The sequence below is a fragment of the Tachypleus tridentatus genome, chromosome 3, assembly GCF_004210375.1.
Source record: "Tachypleus tridentatus isolate NWPU-2018 chromosome 3, ASM421037v1, whole genome shotgun sequence".
NCBI classification, from domain to species: Eukaryota; Metazoa; Arthropoda; class Merostomata; order Xiphosura; family Limulidae; genus Tachypleus; species Tachypleus tridentatus.
In genome coordinates, this window is record NC_134827.1 from 26,976,693 (window position 1) to 26,992,952 (window position 16,260).

General features: G+C 36.4%; 1 protein-coding gene across 1 annotated transcript in view; it reads right to left on the reverse strand.

Annotated features, from left to right (window-relative positions):
• Positions 1–503: 503 nt before the first annotated feature.
• LOC143247951 (cytochrome P450 3A8-like) overlaps positions 504–16,260 on the reverse strand; it is a 30,498-nt gene continuing 14,741 nt past the window's right edge. Inside the window, exon 12 of the mRNA XM_076496499.1 lies at positions 504–626. Coding sequence (XP_076352614.1) covers positions 504–626 — 123 coding nt within the window. The remainder of the gene's footprint in view (positions 627–16,260) is intronic.

The following is a 16,260-nucleotide window of genomic DNA, read 5'->3' on the forward strand; positions in this document are numbered from 1 at the left end:
TTTTTTTTTTATAGTTGTAACAACAAGATTATTACATTGTTACGACGTATTGTTGTCCCAGTTTTGGTTGTAACAGTAAAATTATCTCTTTGTAACGAAGCAGTGTGGTACTACTTTCAGTGGTATTATTTTTAGTTATAATAGTAAAATCACACTTACACGATGTATAGCACAGTTTGGACACAAATAAATGTTTTTAGCATAAGATTCATATAGTCTGTAAGCTTGATATAAGGAACTCGATAGATAGAATGCAAATATTCGTAATAAAAATGAACAATGAAAGGAGTTTTACTTTAAAATATGATTGCCACTCACCTTTATTTGTTTCTCTACCCAAGAAGGCAAGAAACAATCGCTGTGATGCTAAACCAGAAAGTGACCAAACTGTTCATCATTCTTCTTCTTGTTTCTTGTTGAGATAACTACAACTACTTTATTACTAACGTTAGATTAAACCTACATCCACTGTATGTGATCTGGGTAGGGCAGGATGTCATCGTTTAATCGTAGTGACTAGTAGTAATTTCAAAAATAACAATCATAGTCCCAGAGTAAACGATCTTATAATTACCTGTTGAAGTTAGCTTTTTCACGGAACTCTGGCGTTCCTTTAAAAGGCTTACCTACAGGGTAAAACATAAATTACACTGCACAACAAAGTTTTTGCTTCTTGAACACTGTTGGCTGTTCCTTATAGATTTTTGGCTGCTGATCATGAAAATCACATCCAAATTTGCCCATCACGTACCGTTTCATCGAAATCTTCAGTTTCACCAGGACATTTCTACAATGGAAAAACGATATCAGGGCAACTGGAATCCGTCAATGCTTGCTGACTACTGTTGGACACTGCAACGTGATGCACCGGATATTGAATACAAACGAAACTCAGGAGCAAAACACTTTTAATTACGTTGAACTTAATAGCGTATTAGAAACATAAACGCAATTAAATACGTTATTGCCGGTAAACAGTTAACTGTCTATTTCTCAAGAGTTCCTACGTGATAAAGCAAAACCAAAACTATATTTGTGCATACCCACCAGGTACCTGTCACAATCAGCAAAACTTTTCAGGAAGCAAAACTTTTCAAAAACATTGTTGTGCAGTGTTACCAGCCAATAATAGATGAACATTAGACGACTGTAACATATAAAATACACAATGCTTTGTACACTATACAATCGGTGTCTTTAGGGAGCCGACCCCTATATTATGTAAGAAACCTAGGAAATAAAATCAATATATATAATATTAAATTCTATTACACACATTCATAGAACACAAGAACTTTAAATCAGGGGAAGAAGTCACAAAGTTATTAAAGGAAACATTTTGTGAAATAAAATCAATATATATAATATTAAATTCTATTACACACATTCATAGAACACAAGAACTTTAAATCAGGGGAAGAAGTCACAAAGTTATTAATGGAAACATTTTGTGAAGGTAAAATCATGTAAGGATATAGCAGTGTTATAAAGAACGCAAACAAGTTATATATAGATCATCCCTACATGACTTTCAACGTTAAATTTTAATGTTATACTGGAAAATGCATTCTTGACTTTAATATTACTGCAGTCGGAAAATTATATATTCCTGACTGTTGATAATACAGTTTGTTTATCTTTATATCCTGGTCATGTCAAGGTCGATGAAATGTAACTAAGAGCCTAAAACTTACGTCCAAGGAAAATCATTTTCAGTAAAAACATGTCTTTATTATTAAAAAGCATTACAGACACTCGCTACGAGGTCGGTCAACCGACCTCGTCACCACTTTGTTTTCGTGCATTTTATAGTGTAATAATAAATTTTAATATTGAAAGTCATGTAGTGATGATCTATGCATAACTGTATAATCCACATATTCTTGTTGGCGTTATTTTTGGCACTGCCAGCATTACATTATTTTACATTTACAAAATGTTTTTTTATTACTTGTAATATACTGGACTGAAACATAAACGTTTGGAAATTTTTAAAGGCCACTTTAGAAACTTATTAACAGTAATAAAAGCTAAGCTTTATTTAGTTTTGGTAACCATCTACATTATAAATTATAAATCACAAGAGTGTTCATGTTGGTTGTTGTTTTGAATTAAGCACAAAGCTACACAATAAGCTATCTGTGCTCTGCCCATCACGGGCATCGAAACCCGGTTTTTAACGTTGTAAGTCCGCAGACATACCGCTGAGCCACTGGGTGGGGGTTCATGTTGGTACTTGTATCTATTACTTTTGGACACGTGCTTACGTATGCCGACTATTGTGAACGTTGTTAATGCAAAATTATTTAACTTGAAATCCCAAAACTATTAATTAAAGCGTAGACAAAGTTGTGTCTGTGCAAACCAGAAAATATTGTAAAAATTATACCAACTCTCTCTCTCTCTCTATATATATATATATATATACGTGATATCGCTCGAACCTTGGGCACACACGGGGAATGGTGCAGCTAGATACCGCGAAACTGCAGAATACACATGAACTACGTATGTAGTAGTGATTTCCAAAGCATATCGTGGCCTTACTAGTACAGCCAAACTGGCCAAATATGATGGACTGGAGTTACAAAAACCATGAGAACGGAAAGGAAATAAGTTCAAGAGAAGGGCCTTCTTCTGGTTCTTGCTTTGGGACAGAAAACGCGAAAATTATGAGTTCTCGAAACCGCGATGATAAGGAATGAGCTCAACAAACGCTAGGAACTGGCTGCTTCATTTAATAAAGGATCTACACACTTGAGTGTCTGACCCAGACTGCGAGAAAATGTCTCAACTGCGCCGAGCAATATTTTGCCGTTGGGGTATTTTTTTTTTTGTCAGTACGTGTTCACTGTTATCAAACTAAAAGATAAGCGAAGTGGCAACACACAGTCATCTAATAGAGAACCAGACTCGCACGTTTAGCTGCAGGCGAGTTTTAAAGGTAGCAGTCAATTCCGTTATTTTATTAAAAGAATCGAATGAACCCAAACTTGAATAAAGATATTTATATATATGTATTACAATGAAACACTGATTCCACAATATTACATGTCACAAGAAAACGTTTATTCCTCAATGTCATATGTTACAAAACTACCAGGTTCCTAATATTATATGTCACTGTGAAATACTAATGCACTAATATTACGTGGTTACTAAGAAACACTAATTACTTAGTATTACATGTTACATTTTGTTTGTTTTTTGAATTTCGCACAAAGCTATTCGAGGGCTATCTGTGCCAGCCGTCCCTAACTTAGCAATGTAAGACTAGAGACCGCCCGCCATGGCCAAGGTGTTGAGGCGTGCGACTCGTAATCTGAGGGTCGCGGGTTCGCATCCCGTCGCGCCAAACATGCTCGCCCTTTCAGCCGTGGGGCGTTATAATGTGACGGTCAATCCCACTATTCGTTGGTAAAGAGTAGCCCAAGAGTTGGCGGTGGGTGGTGATGACTAGCTGCCTTCCCTCTAGTCTTACACTACTAAATTAAGGACGGCTAGCACAGATAGCCCTCGAGTAGCTTTGTGCGAAATTCAAAAAACAAAGAAACAAACAGACTAGAGGGAAGGCAGCTAATCATCACCACCCACCGCCAACTGGTGGGCTACTCTTTTACCAGAGAATAGTGGGATTGACCGTCACATTATAACGACCCCACGGCTGAAAGGGCGAACATGTTTGGCGCGTCTGAGATTCGAACCCGCGACCCTCAGATTAGGAGTCGCACGCCTTAACACGCTTGGCCATGCCGGGGCCTACATGTTACAGAGGAACACCAGTTCTCTAATATACCATGTCATAAGTAAGCACTAATTCCATAATATTACCTGTTTTAATGAAACACTAATTCCCCAATACGATATGTTAGAAGGAAAAAAACTAATTTCCCAATATTCTATGTTCCAAGGAAACCATAACTTCCCAATATAATATTGTTACAAGAAAACCAAAATCCTCAATATATTTTACAATAAAGCACTAATTCCCCAATATAATGTTTCAAAGAAACACTAATTCTCCAATATTATATGTGACAAAGAAACACTGATTCTCCAATATTATATGTGACAAAGAAACTAATTCTCCAATATTATATGTTATGAAGAAACACTAATTCTCCAATATTATATGCTACAAAGAAACACTAATTCTCCAATATTATATGCTACAAAGAAACACTAATTCTCCAATATTATATGATCAAATATTGTATTTCTTGTCAGCCACACTGAGTATAATATTTTCACTATATATTCCTACCACATCAGCTGTCACTATCTTAATCACTTAATTAATATGGAATTAGTTGCTTGCAGTATTTTACCCTGGTATATAAAAAGAACAGCCAAGTTACATATTCTTTGCGATAAACAAACAAGACATAGACACTGCAGATGTGATTGTTGACACAGGAGAAAAATATAACTAAATATGGAACGTTACTGACAATATATATCTGTTAACCAACGAGATTACCGACCTGTCTGCATTCTGTTTACTGCCGCTAGGGTACATACACATCAACTGATACTGAGTAACTTATTCTATTCTGCTGCTTGTTACGATACTTACTGTAGGAAAATCTCAAAACTTGATAAAGTCTTTCATTCTGTGTGCCTAAAATAATCAAAATAGATAATCACAAAAGTGACAGAATGTTTAGTTAGATTTTGTGACATATAGATTCTGTGACTAAGTTACGAACCCGCGAGAACTCTAATGTATAATGCATTTAAAAAATGCGATGGGACCTAACGTATTGCGAATTTTAGGGTTAACATGTATTATACACCATTGTGCAAATTAATTGAAACAAATGGTCATTTTACAATATTTTCAGCTTGGCGGCCGGTGTAGGCTCGCTGGACCCGCTGATTTCCTTTAATAGTCATTTTTCACACAGACGGCGTCATTAGCTGTGTTTTGCAGTACGGTCGATCTATTTTTGGGATATATGACGAAATTTTGAGGAATATTACGTCATTCGAAATTGCGTTAGACTTTTCTCAAAAATGAGGCTATTTGTTTTACTGCTAATCAGTTGTCTTTCAGCCGTCAAGAAATGGACGCAAGAACAATGGAGGAAGGTGTTATTCAGTGACGAGACTCATTTCTTCGTACAGGGTCAAAGAAGTCTGCATGTTCGTAGATCTCCAGGTGAGAAACTTCGAGAATCTCACATCAATCAGTTCGTAAAGCGTCCCTTGAAGAAGATGTTTTGGGGCTTTTTCAGCTACTATGGCGTCGAAGGCTTACATATCGTAGAAGTTATGATGCGAGGACCACAGTACATCGAAGTTTTGCACAGAAGAGTCGTTTCAGAATTGAAAAAGAGATTTCCAGATGGATCTGGCATTTTCCAGCAAGATCTGGATCCGTGCCACACATCGAAACTTGTGAAAAGGTGCTGGACTGGCCTGGAAACTTTCCGGACCTAAATCCTATTGAAAATCTTTGGGCGATTTGTAAAGAAAGACTTCGGGGGAAAAGACTGTACTACGAAAGATAAACTAATTGAGGCCATAATTGAGGTGTGGTACCGCGATCCAAAAATTAGTAAAGATTGCAGTCAACTCGTGGACTCGATGCCAAAGCAAATTAATGATCTTCTGAAAAATAAAGGCGGTCATATCATGTATTAATTTGTGAGTAATTTTTGGATTCTCAGAAATAAAACGCAAAAAATTGAAAAAAAATCGTAATTTTCCGTTTTGTTTCAATTAATTTGCACAAGGGTGTAAGAGTCGTTTCAAGCTGAAGCATAGGTGTAAACTAACGTTCTAAAATTAATATAAATTACTCTTATGAATAAACACACACTGTGGAAAGTACTGTTTGAATAGCTTACCAGTACGAAGATTTTGAATCTCAAGAATTCTGAACAAAATAGCGCTGTATTTGACGCAAGATTTTTGAAATCATTTATTATAAAAGAGAGAGAGAGAGAGAAAAGGGAGGTAAAAAGTAATTTAACAGTGAAAAATTTTGTAATAATGTTTGTGTGTCACACTTCGATAACTGAAATCGAATATTGGTTCATTTGGAAACTCATAGTTCCTGACTCAAAGCCATCTTACACGAACCTCTACTAAGTCTGTTGCAATCCAGCCTTGAATTTGGGCGAAGGGCCTCGTCGGCTGTGAATGTAGCAGGTGTAGTGTGGTTGACACATTATTATATTCTTTTGTAACTTCTTGTAGTTACTTTGAAACAAGTTTCAATTCAATTTCCCATGGTGGACGCAACAGATATCCAAACAAGGATTTGTGGACACAGCAGATATTTTAACATGGATTTTTGGACGCAGCAAATAGCCAAACATTGATTTGTGGACACAGCAAATAGTCAAACATGGATTTGTGCTATAAAAGCAGATTTATTTTTTCCATTATTAATTTAACTTTAGCAAATAGAGCATCGGTTTATTTCAGTGATAGTTATGTGTTTTGAAAAACGTACAAGTAAGAAATATAATTTTGAGCATAACAAAATGAAGCCATTTTTGACATTTTTCCCTTCCCCAACAAACATACGTTTAGAAGAAATCGAAAAAAATATTTTCCCTTCTTTTAGCATTACCTTTAAACCACTCACTCTCTGAAATTTCTAATGTACTTCACAAAGTTCAAATGCATCACATTATACCACCTGAATAATTATTTGTTTACTTACAGTTTTTATCATTGTGGATTGGTAAAAGCTTTAAATTATCTGATTTTGTAATTTCTATCAATAGTTTAAAACGTGTCTGTGTGTTAATGACGCACCCATATACACCCACCCAACCACTCGTATATAGCCTTTTTGTGTATTTTTTTTTTCTATTTGGTTACCCGTATCGATACACCTGCCTAACTCTTAACTTTCTTAGCTCTTCCAATGTGTGCCTAGTTGTATCTTTATGGAGTAAGTAGTTTTTATCTCTATCAAAGTTTCTTTACTTTTGGAATGTGTGTCTAGTGCATTTCCCCTTCGAGGTGTATTTTACTATCTTGTGTTTGTCCTGTCTTATCTCTACATAAAAACGTTTACTCCTCTTACAGTCCATTAAATGTAGCAAGTCTTATCTTTAAGCCTATCTACTTCATAAGTTTTGTTCCAGGTTTTCCGAGTGGTATGCTACATCAACCCATATGTACGACCCAAATTCTCTTAAAAAATGAGTTGTTTCGTCCAGTTACGCGTGATCAGTCGTATGTTTATTTTTACGTCTACTGCCCGCCTTCGTATTCTCGAGTTCTTACACGTGTTTCGGAGACTTATGAGCAACGGACATCAATCTGCACAGATATTAGAAAGGTTTTGTTTGTTTTTGAACTTCGCGCAAAGCTACACGAGGGTTATCTGCTCTAGCTGTCCCTAACATAGGAATGTAAGACTAGAGGGAAGGCAGCTGGCCATTACCACCCACCACCCACTATTGGGCTACTCTTCTACTCATTACCACCCACTTCACATTATTACGCCCCCACGGCTGAAAGGACGAGAATGTTTGGTGTGATTATTGGTTTGGTTTGTTTTGAATTTCGCGCAAAGCTACACAAGGGCTATCTGCGCTAGCCATCCCTAATTTAGCAGTGTGAGACTAGAAGGAAGGCAACTAGTCATCACCACACACTGCCAACTGTTAGGCTAGGCTACTCTTTATCTACGAACAGTAGGAGTGAACGTAACATTATAACCTCTCACGGCTGAAAGGGCGAGAATGTTTACTGTGACGGAGATTCGAACCCTCGACGCTCAGGTTACAAGTGGAGCGCTCTAATCACCTGGCTATGTGAGGCCTATATTTGAAAGTTTTGAAAGGAACGTCGGAGTCAAGAACAAAATATATTTTTAGAGCTTTAAATAATTGATTATATTAAAATGAATACGTAAAAAATATCGTAAAAACATTGAACCGTCGTGGCTGGAATGTATAATGAAATATTAGATGGAAGCTATTAGGTACACGTTACTGAAGTCCCGCGTGACAGGACGAGTATCGAATATTTTAATTATAACATTAATTATGTTATAAAAACATGGAGATTTAAGAAATAAGATAAAGACAAAAGTTAAAAAGTCCAGAACCCGAGCACTATCGAAAAGTAGACCTTTCTTCATCAGGGGAAACTTGATATTATTAAATCTGTAATGGACCTGATCCATTTTAGAAGGAACTTTAACTTGTATCTTAACCCTAACCGAGGATTTCTTGTTATCTGCTAAATATATTCATTTAGTGTTAGTTCCTCCATACATAAGTTCGTCGTCGGATAATCAACAAAATTTTGTTCCTTATCTGGTCTAGTGGTCAGCTGTTTTATAAAGGTCAGTATATGAACCGCGATATGACACCGCGATAGTTATGGGAGGTGTTGTAAGTGTGACAGTCAATCTCATTATTCGACCAAGAGTAGCCGCACAGACGATAGGAGTTGGTGATCAATTACTCTCCCTCTGGCGAAAACTTCTGAACTGCAGATTCTTATGTTTGAATCTTAAAGGTTTCTGAGTCGCTCATTTATTCTAGGTGTCGCTAAACTGGCTTTCAGATTTCGCACTCTACACTTTGTGGCTGTAGATGCGTTATAAGAGAGACGATCGAATCCTACTATTCAATTTGAGTTGCCCGAGAATTGACGAAGGACACTGTTGGTTACATGACTTTTTTCTGGATTATCAGTTGAAAACTAGGGAGAGATAATGCTCAACTATTGCAAAACAAACCATGTAAACATTATTAGGACTAAGTAACGTACTTTAAGATTATGTAGGCTTAATATGATGCAATAATTAAATAATAGGTTAGACGTGCCTAATCTGAAATTAATGATTTAGGATTACTTATTAGATGTTTTGCTTTGGTTTCATTATAATCTGTATCCGGGTGTTGCAATAATCCATCTGTTTAACATCTAATTTAATCGCATTTTTATATAATTATAACAAAAAATCGCGAACTGATTTCACGAATTTCATTTTATACGTTTTATACTACGATCACGAAGAGAAACATATTAGCTGCCTTGTCCATTTGTATTCATAACAACGAGGATTCCGGAAACTACTAAAGACGTATATCAATTCTGATTTATGAATGCATAGAGATTTAGAAGATAATAAAGAACTCGAGTTCCACGTGCACGCCATCACGTAGCGAGTGATTCAAGGATCCCGTTTTGTTTTTTTTTGTTTTGATTTTCGCGCAAGGCTACACGAGGGTTATCTTCGGTAGCCGTCCCTAATTTAGGAGTGTAAGACTAAAAGAAAGACAGCTAGTCATCACCACCCACCGCCAACTCTTGGGCTACTCTTTTACCAACGAATAGTGGGATTGGTCGTAACATTATAACGCCCCCACGGCTGAAAGGGCGAGCATGTTTGGTGCGACGGGAATTCGAAATCGCGACCCTCGGATCACGAGTCGAGTTCCTTAACCACCTGGCCATGCCGGGACTCCTTTGAACAAGTAAACAACTTCGTTAACGTAATTTCACGTCACCCAATATGCAAACTAAACCATAGTTTAGTGTTGTACATATTATAAGTTCTGAAAGAATCTATTCATGACTCATAAAAATTGGCTAGGGACAAAAATAAACTTTTATGAGTTACAACCAAAGCGCATTCGATTAATTGTAAGGAGAATCCGTCAGCTTCATTACTAGAAAATACAATTAAATAAATAAAAAACAAACTTTAACATGGAACTATAGATCTAAGACTAATAAGTCACTGAAGTACACAACGTTGTACCACTTCCGGTTACTTCGTTGTAAAGCGTTGTCACGTTTCGAATGTCAATGAAAATGGGAAGTGTAATACATGTTCAATGTTATTCCTAGTTGCATGAGAGAACATCATCGAAATGATACCATGAATATACATTATGTACATTTTAAAAGATGTAGTGATTGTTCTCGTGACACACACGTGTGAGAGACACTACTGTTCTAAGATTTACACTGAATTAGCTAGTGGTTAAAGTAGACTTTAATAATAATAATAGCAATAAATTCTACTGTAGAAAATAAACTTCTGAATCGTACTTTTCTTACCTATTTAATGTTTTTTCGTATATATGAAAATCTTATGTAAAACTGTAACCTCGCCCGGCATGGCCAGGTGGTTTAAGGCGTTCGACTCGTAATCTGAGGGTCGCGAGTTCGAATCCCCCTCGCACCAAACATTCTCGCGTTTTCAGCCGTAGGGGCGTTATAATGTGACAATCAATCCCACTATTCGCTGGTAAAAGGGTAATCCAAGTGTTGGCTGTGGGTGGTGATGACTAGCTGCCTTCCCTCTGGTCTTACACTGCTAAATTATGGACGGCTAGCGCAGATAACCCTTGTGTAGCTTTGCGCGAACTTCAAAAAAAAAAACAAATAAAACTGTAACCTAGTCCACCTCTAAAGATCAAGCGTTCCAACCTGTAATACGGCGGTTACATACTACACTTAAAAAGCTACTTGAACGATAATATGCTGCGAAAACTAGCACAAACAGTGTTTTATTTCGAAACACAAAATGTGTTTTCTAAACACGCATTTGTGTGATTTATAACTCAACTGTTGTAACATAAAATACGATTTTCAATGTGACATTTGTTTATTTAAACACATTGCTGTGTTGTGAAGGCTTGGGTCTACACAACATTCAGCACAAGACTATCACGACTGTGTTGTTTTGTTAGCCTGTCACGACTGTGTTGGTTTGTTAGCCTATCACGACTGTGTTGGTTTGTTATTCTATGACGACTGTGTTGTTTTGTTAGCCTGTCACGACTGTGTTGGTTTGTTAGCCTATCACGACTGTGTTGTTTTGTTAGCCTGTCACGACTGTGTTGTTTTGTTATTCTATCACGACTGTGTTGTTTTGTTACTCTATGACGACTGTGTTGTTTTGTTAGCCTATCACGACTGTGTTGTTTTGTTAGCCTATCACGACTGTGTTGTTTTGTTATTCTATGACGACTGTGTTGTTTTGTTAGCCTATCACGACTGTGTTGTTTTGTTAGCCTGTCACGACTGTGGTTTCTTGTTACTCTATGAGGACTGTGTTGTTTTGCTAGCCTATCACGACTGTGTTGTTTTGTTAGCCTGTCACGACTGTGGTTTCTTGTTACTCTATGAGGACTGTGTTGTTTTGTTATTCTATGACGACTGTGTTGTTTTGTTAGCCTATCACGACTGTGTTGTTTTGTTAGCCTGTCACGACTGTGTTGTTTTGTTATTCTATGACGACTGTGTTGTTTTGTTAGCCTATCACGACTGTGTTGTTTTGTTAGCCTGTCACGACTGTGGTTTCTTGTTACTCTATGAGGACTGTGTTGTTTTGTTAGCCTATCACGACTGTGTTGTTTTGTTAGCCTATCACGACTGTGTTGTTTTGTTAGCCTGTCACGACTGTGGTTTCTTGTTACTCTATGAGGACTGTGTTGTTTTGTTATTCTATCACGACTGTGTTGTTTTGTTATTCTATGACGACTGTGTTGTTTTGTTAGCCTATCACGACTGTGTTGTTTTGTTAGCCTGTCACGACTGTGGTTTCTTGTTACTCTATGAGGACTGTGTTGTTTTGTTAGCCTATCACGACTGTGTTGTTTTGTTAGCCTGTCACGACTGTGGTTTCTTGTTACTCTATGAGGACTGTGTTGTTTTGTTAGCCTGTCACGACTGTGGTTTCTTGTTACTCTATGAGGACTGTGTTGTTTTGTTATTCTATCACGACTGTGTTGTTTTGTTATTCTATGACGACTGTGTTGTTTTGTTAGCCTGTCACGACTGTGTTGTTTTGTTAGCCTGTCACGACTGTGGTTTTTTGTTACCTATGAGGACTGTGTTGTTTTGTTAGCCTATCACGACTGTGTTGTTTTGTTAGCCTGTCACGACTGTGGTTTCTTGTTACTCTATGAGGACTGTGTTGTTTTGTTAGCCTATCACGACTGTGTTGTTTTGTTAGCCTGTCACGACTGTGGTTTCTTGTTACTCTATGAGGACTGTGTTGTTTTGTTATTCTATCACGACTGTGTTGTTTTGTTATTCTATGACGACTGTGTTGTTTTGTTAGCCTGTCACGACTGTGGTTTCTTGTTACTCTATGAGGACTGTGTTGTTTTGTTAGCCTATCACGACTGTGTTGTTTTGTTAGCCTGTCACGACTGTGGTTTCTTGTTACCTATGAGGACTGTGTTGTTTTGTTAGCCTATCACGACTGTGTTGTTTTGTTAGCCTGTCACGACTGTGGTTTCTTGTTACTCTATGAGGACTGTGTTGTTTTGTTAGCCTGTCACGACTGTGGTTTCTTGTTACTCTATGAGGACTGTGTTGTTTTGTTACTCTATGACGACTGTGTTGTTTTAATTCAACTTATGTTGTAGCCATTCAAACACCAGTAAAGAATATTAGCTGCGTATTTAACATTTTTCTTTTCTTGCAACTTAAAGTGATACTGAAAGTCATAAATTTGTTACTTAACTGGTGATAATACGGGAAGATTTTATTGATAAGCCTTAAAAGAACTTTAATTTTGGTATATTTACACCCTGTATATGGCCGCACTACACAATATTAATTAAAAGAACTTTAATTTTGGTATATTTACACCCTGTATATGGCCGCACTACACAATATTAATTAAAAGAACTTTACTTTTGGTATATTTACACCCTGTATATGGTTGCATTACACAATATTAATTAAAATAACTTTACAATTGGTGTATTTACACCCTGTATACGGCTGCATTACACAATATCAATTAAAATAACTTTACTATTGGTATATTTACACCCTATATATGGTTGCATTACACAATATTAATTAAAAGAACTTTACAATTGGTGTATTTACACCTGTATATGGCTGCATTACACAATATTAATTAAAATAACTTTACTATTGGTATATTTACACCCTATATATGGATGCATTACGCAATGTTAATTAAAAGTACTTTACTTTTGGTATATTTACACCCTGTATATGGCTGCATTACATAATATTAACACAGATTTGTTTTAAAGCAGGAATCAATAACTATGTTTCAAACAGAAAAAACAAAACAGCAAACCCTATGACATATATAGACATATATTTGTTTGTTTTAGTGTGAAATATGTTGGGCTATTTTATTTAGCTACTTCGTGGAATTGGACCTAAGGTTTCAGCATTGTAAGTCCGTAAACTTACCGTTATCCCAACGGTACTTATATATTTGATAAATTCACCACTGCTACACCAAAGTGATTTAATATATGCATGAAAATTAAAGAAAAACTTTGGTTGAATAATGAAATGATAAACTGGCGTATTTAGTGATGTATGACGTTACTTGATATGAGTGTTACGTTAACTTAATGCTGTGTGACGTTACTAGATATCAGTGTTACGGTAACTTAATGCTGTGTGACGTTACTAGATATCAGTGTTACGTTAACTTAATGCTGTGTGACGTTACTAGATATCAGTGTTACGTTAACACATGCTGTGTGACGTTACTAGATATCAGTGTTACGGTAACTTAATGCTGTGTGACGTTACTAGATATCAGTGTTACGTTAACTTAATGCTGTGTGACGTTACTAGATGTCAGTGTTACGTTAACTTAATGCTGTGTGTCGTTACCAGATATCAGTGTTACGTTAACTTAATGCTGTGTGACGTTACCAGATATCAGTGTTACGTTAACTTAATGCTGTGTGACGTTACTAGACATCAGTGTTACGTTAACTTAATGCTGTGTGTCGTTACCAGATATCAGTGTTACGTTAACTTAATGCTGTGTGACGTTACTAGATATCAGTGTTACGTTAACTTAATGCTGTGTGACGTTACTAGATGTCAGTGTTACGTTAACTTAATGCTGTGTGACGTTACCAGATATCAGTATTACGTTGACTTAATACTGTATGACGTTACTAGATATCAGTGTTACGTTAACTTAATGCTGTGTGACGTTACCAGATATCAGTGTTACGTTGACTTAATACCTGTATGACGTTACCAGATATCAGTGTTACGGTAACTTAATGCTGTGTGACGTTACTAGATATCAGTGTTACGTTAACTTAATGCTGTGTGACGTTACTAGATGTCAGTGTTACGTTAACTTAATGCTGTGTGTCGTTACTAGATATCAGTGTTACGTTGACTTAATACTGTATGACGTTACTAGATGTCAGTGTTACGTTAACTTAATGCTGTGTGACGTTACTAGATATCAGTGTTACGTTAACTTAATGCTGTGTGACGTTACTAGATATCAGTGTTACGTTAACTTAATGCTGTGTGACGTTACTAGATATCAGTGTTACGTTAACTTAATGCTGTGTGACGTTACTAGATATCAGTGTTACGGTAACTTAATGCTGTGTGACGTTACCAGATATCAGTGTTACGTTAACTTAATGCTGTGTGACGTTACTAGATGTCAGTGTTACGTTAACTTAATGCTGTGTGTCGTTACCAGATATCAGTGTTACGTTAACTTAATGCTGTGTGACGTTACTAGATATCAGTGTTACGTTAACTTAATGCTGTGTGACGTTACTAGACATCAGTGTTACGTTAACTTAATGCTGTGTGACGTTACTAGATATCAGTGTTACGGTAACTTAATGCTGTGTGACGTTACTAGATATCAGTGTTACGTTAACTTAATGCTGTGTGACGTTACCAGATATCAGTGTTACGTTAACTTAATGCTGTGTGACGTTACCAGATATCAGTGTTACGTTGACTTAATACTGTATGACGTTACTAGATATCAGTGTTACGTTAACTTAATGCTGTGTGACGTTACCAGATATCAGTGTTACGTTAACTTAATGCTGTGTGACGTTACTAGACATCAGTGTTACGTTAACTTAATGTTGTGTATAGTTTGTGATTTATCTTACGCATGTTTAGACCGTCCCTACTTTAGTGGCAATGAACGAAAGGGAAGACAGTTGGTTAACACCACCCATCGCTATCTCTCTGGCTGTTCTTCTACCATTGAATAGTGGGAGTGATCGTATCATTATAATACCTTCTTAGCTAACTCATGGGCTTTTCTTTCACCATTTTGCGTTTGAAAATCAATTATTCATGCAGTATTGAGCAGAATAATTATTTGGTACAATTTCAAAGTTTGAACATGTTGTTTCCAGGTTTGATGAAGAAATAAAATCCACGGGAAACTAAATTTACTTGGATGCTATCCCAACTGAACTCCAGACGTACGTTGTGTCACAAAATAGCTCTTCTTTTATAATGAGCAAAAGTTAAAAAGAAAAGTTATGAAAAGCTTATATCAAATATTCGTATTATTACTTGTATGCTCCTGGTATTTCTATAAACCTGCATTATTCACAACCTATACGGTTAATGCCAACGAAGCACACAGTAGCGCAGTTCTAAGTAACTGTTTAGATATTAGATTAGAACATTCCTAATACTTTAATGTCACTATGCTCAAACTGGCTCAGCAGTAAGTTTCTGGACTTGTGATGCTAAAAATCTGGGTTCGATATCCGTGGTGGGCGCAGCATGAATAGTTTACTGTTGAGCCTTGAGTTTAACAACAGGCACATTTTAATAGATTTATCGGAGTACTTATCCAAGTACATTAGATTCATTGTTAGTATAATTACAGTTCTAACTAATGCAGAGTGTCAATTTATGAAATATTATTCGAATACTCTACGTGGCATAATTTCCTTACGATAAACGAATTATCTAACCTTAGTTTGACAACCTTCAAGTTTCTGTTTCTCTGTTTTCTCTAAAGGATTACGTAAAAATGTTTGTAGACTTACTTCAGGACTTCAATTTTTAACTTAGTCTTAATTACTAGTCATAGTAGTAGTGGATATTATAAAAAAACAAAACAATAACAACTATCAGTAATCATATATTAAAGTCCTAAAAGTCAAACCAAAAAAGCAACTGCACTCACCACGCATTTAAGATACAAGATTATTTGCAGATTTTTCCATTACAATTGACAGAATATCATTAACTTGTCCAGTGCCGTAGACGAGATAACTCGTCCAAGCCGATCGGTTACACAGTGCCACGGACCAGTTAATTCGTTCTCAATAATACCTAACTTCAACACTAGATATATACCTACTTACAAATTGTTTCACTTTCGATCCAAAATGGCGTCACGAAAAAGTTACAAAATGAAGAAGCATTAGAGTTGTATTTTGAACTTGGTTTGAGTTGTCGTAGCAGTTGAAATACTTGGCAATCAACAGGTTAAAGTCATCCAGAGTCAGTTTTGTT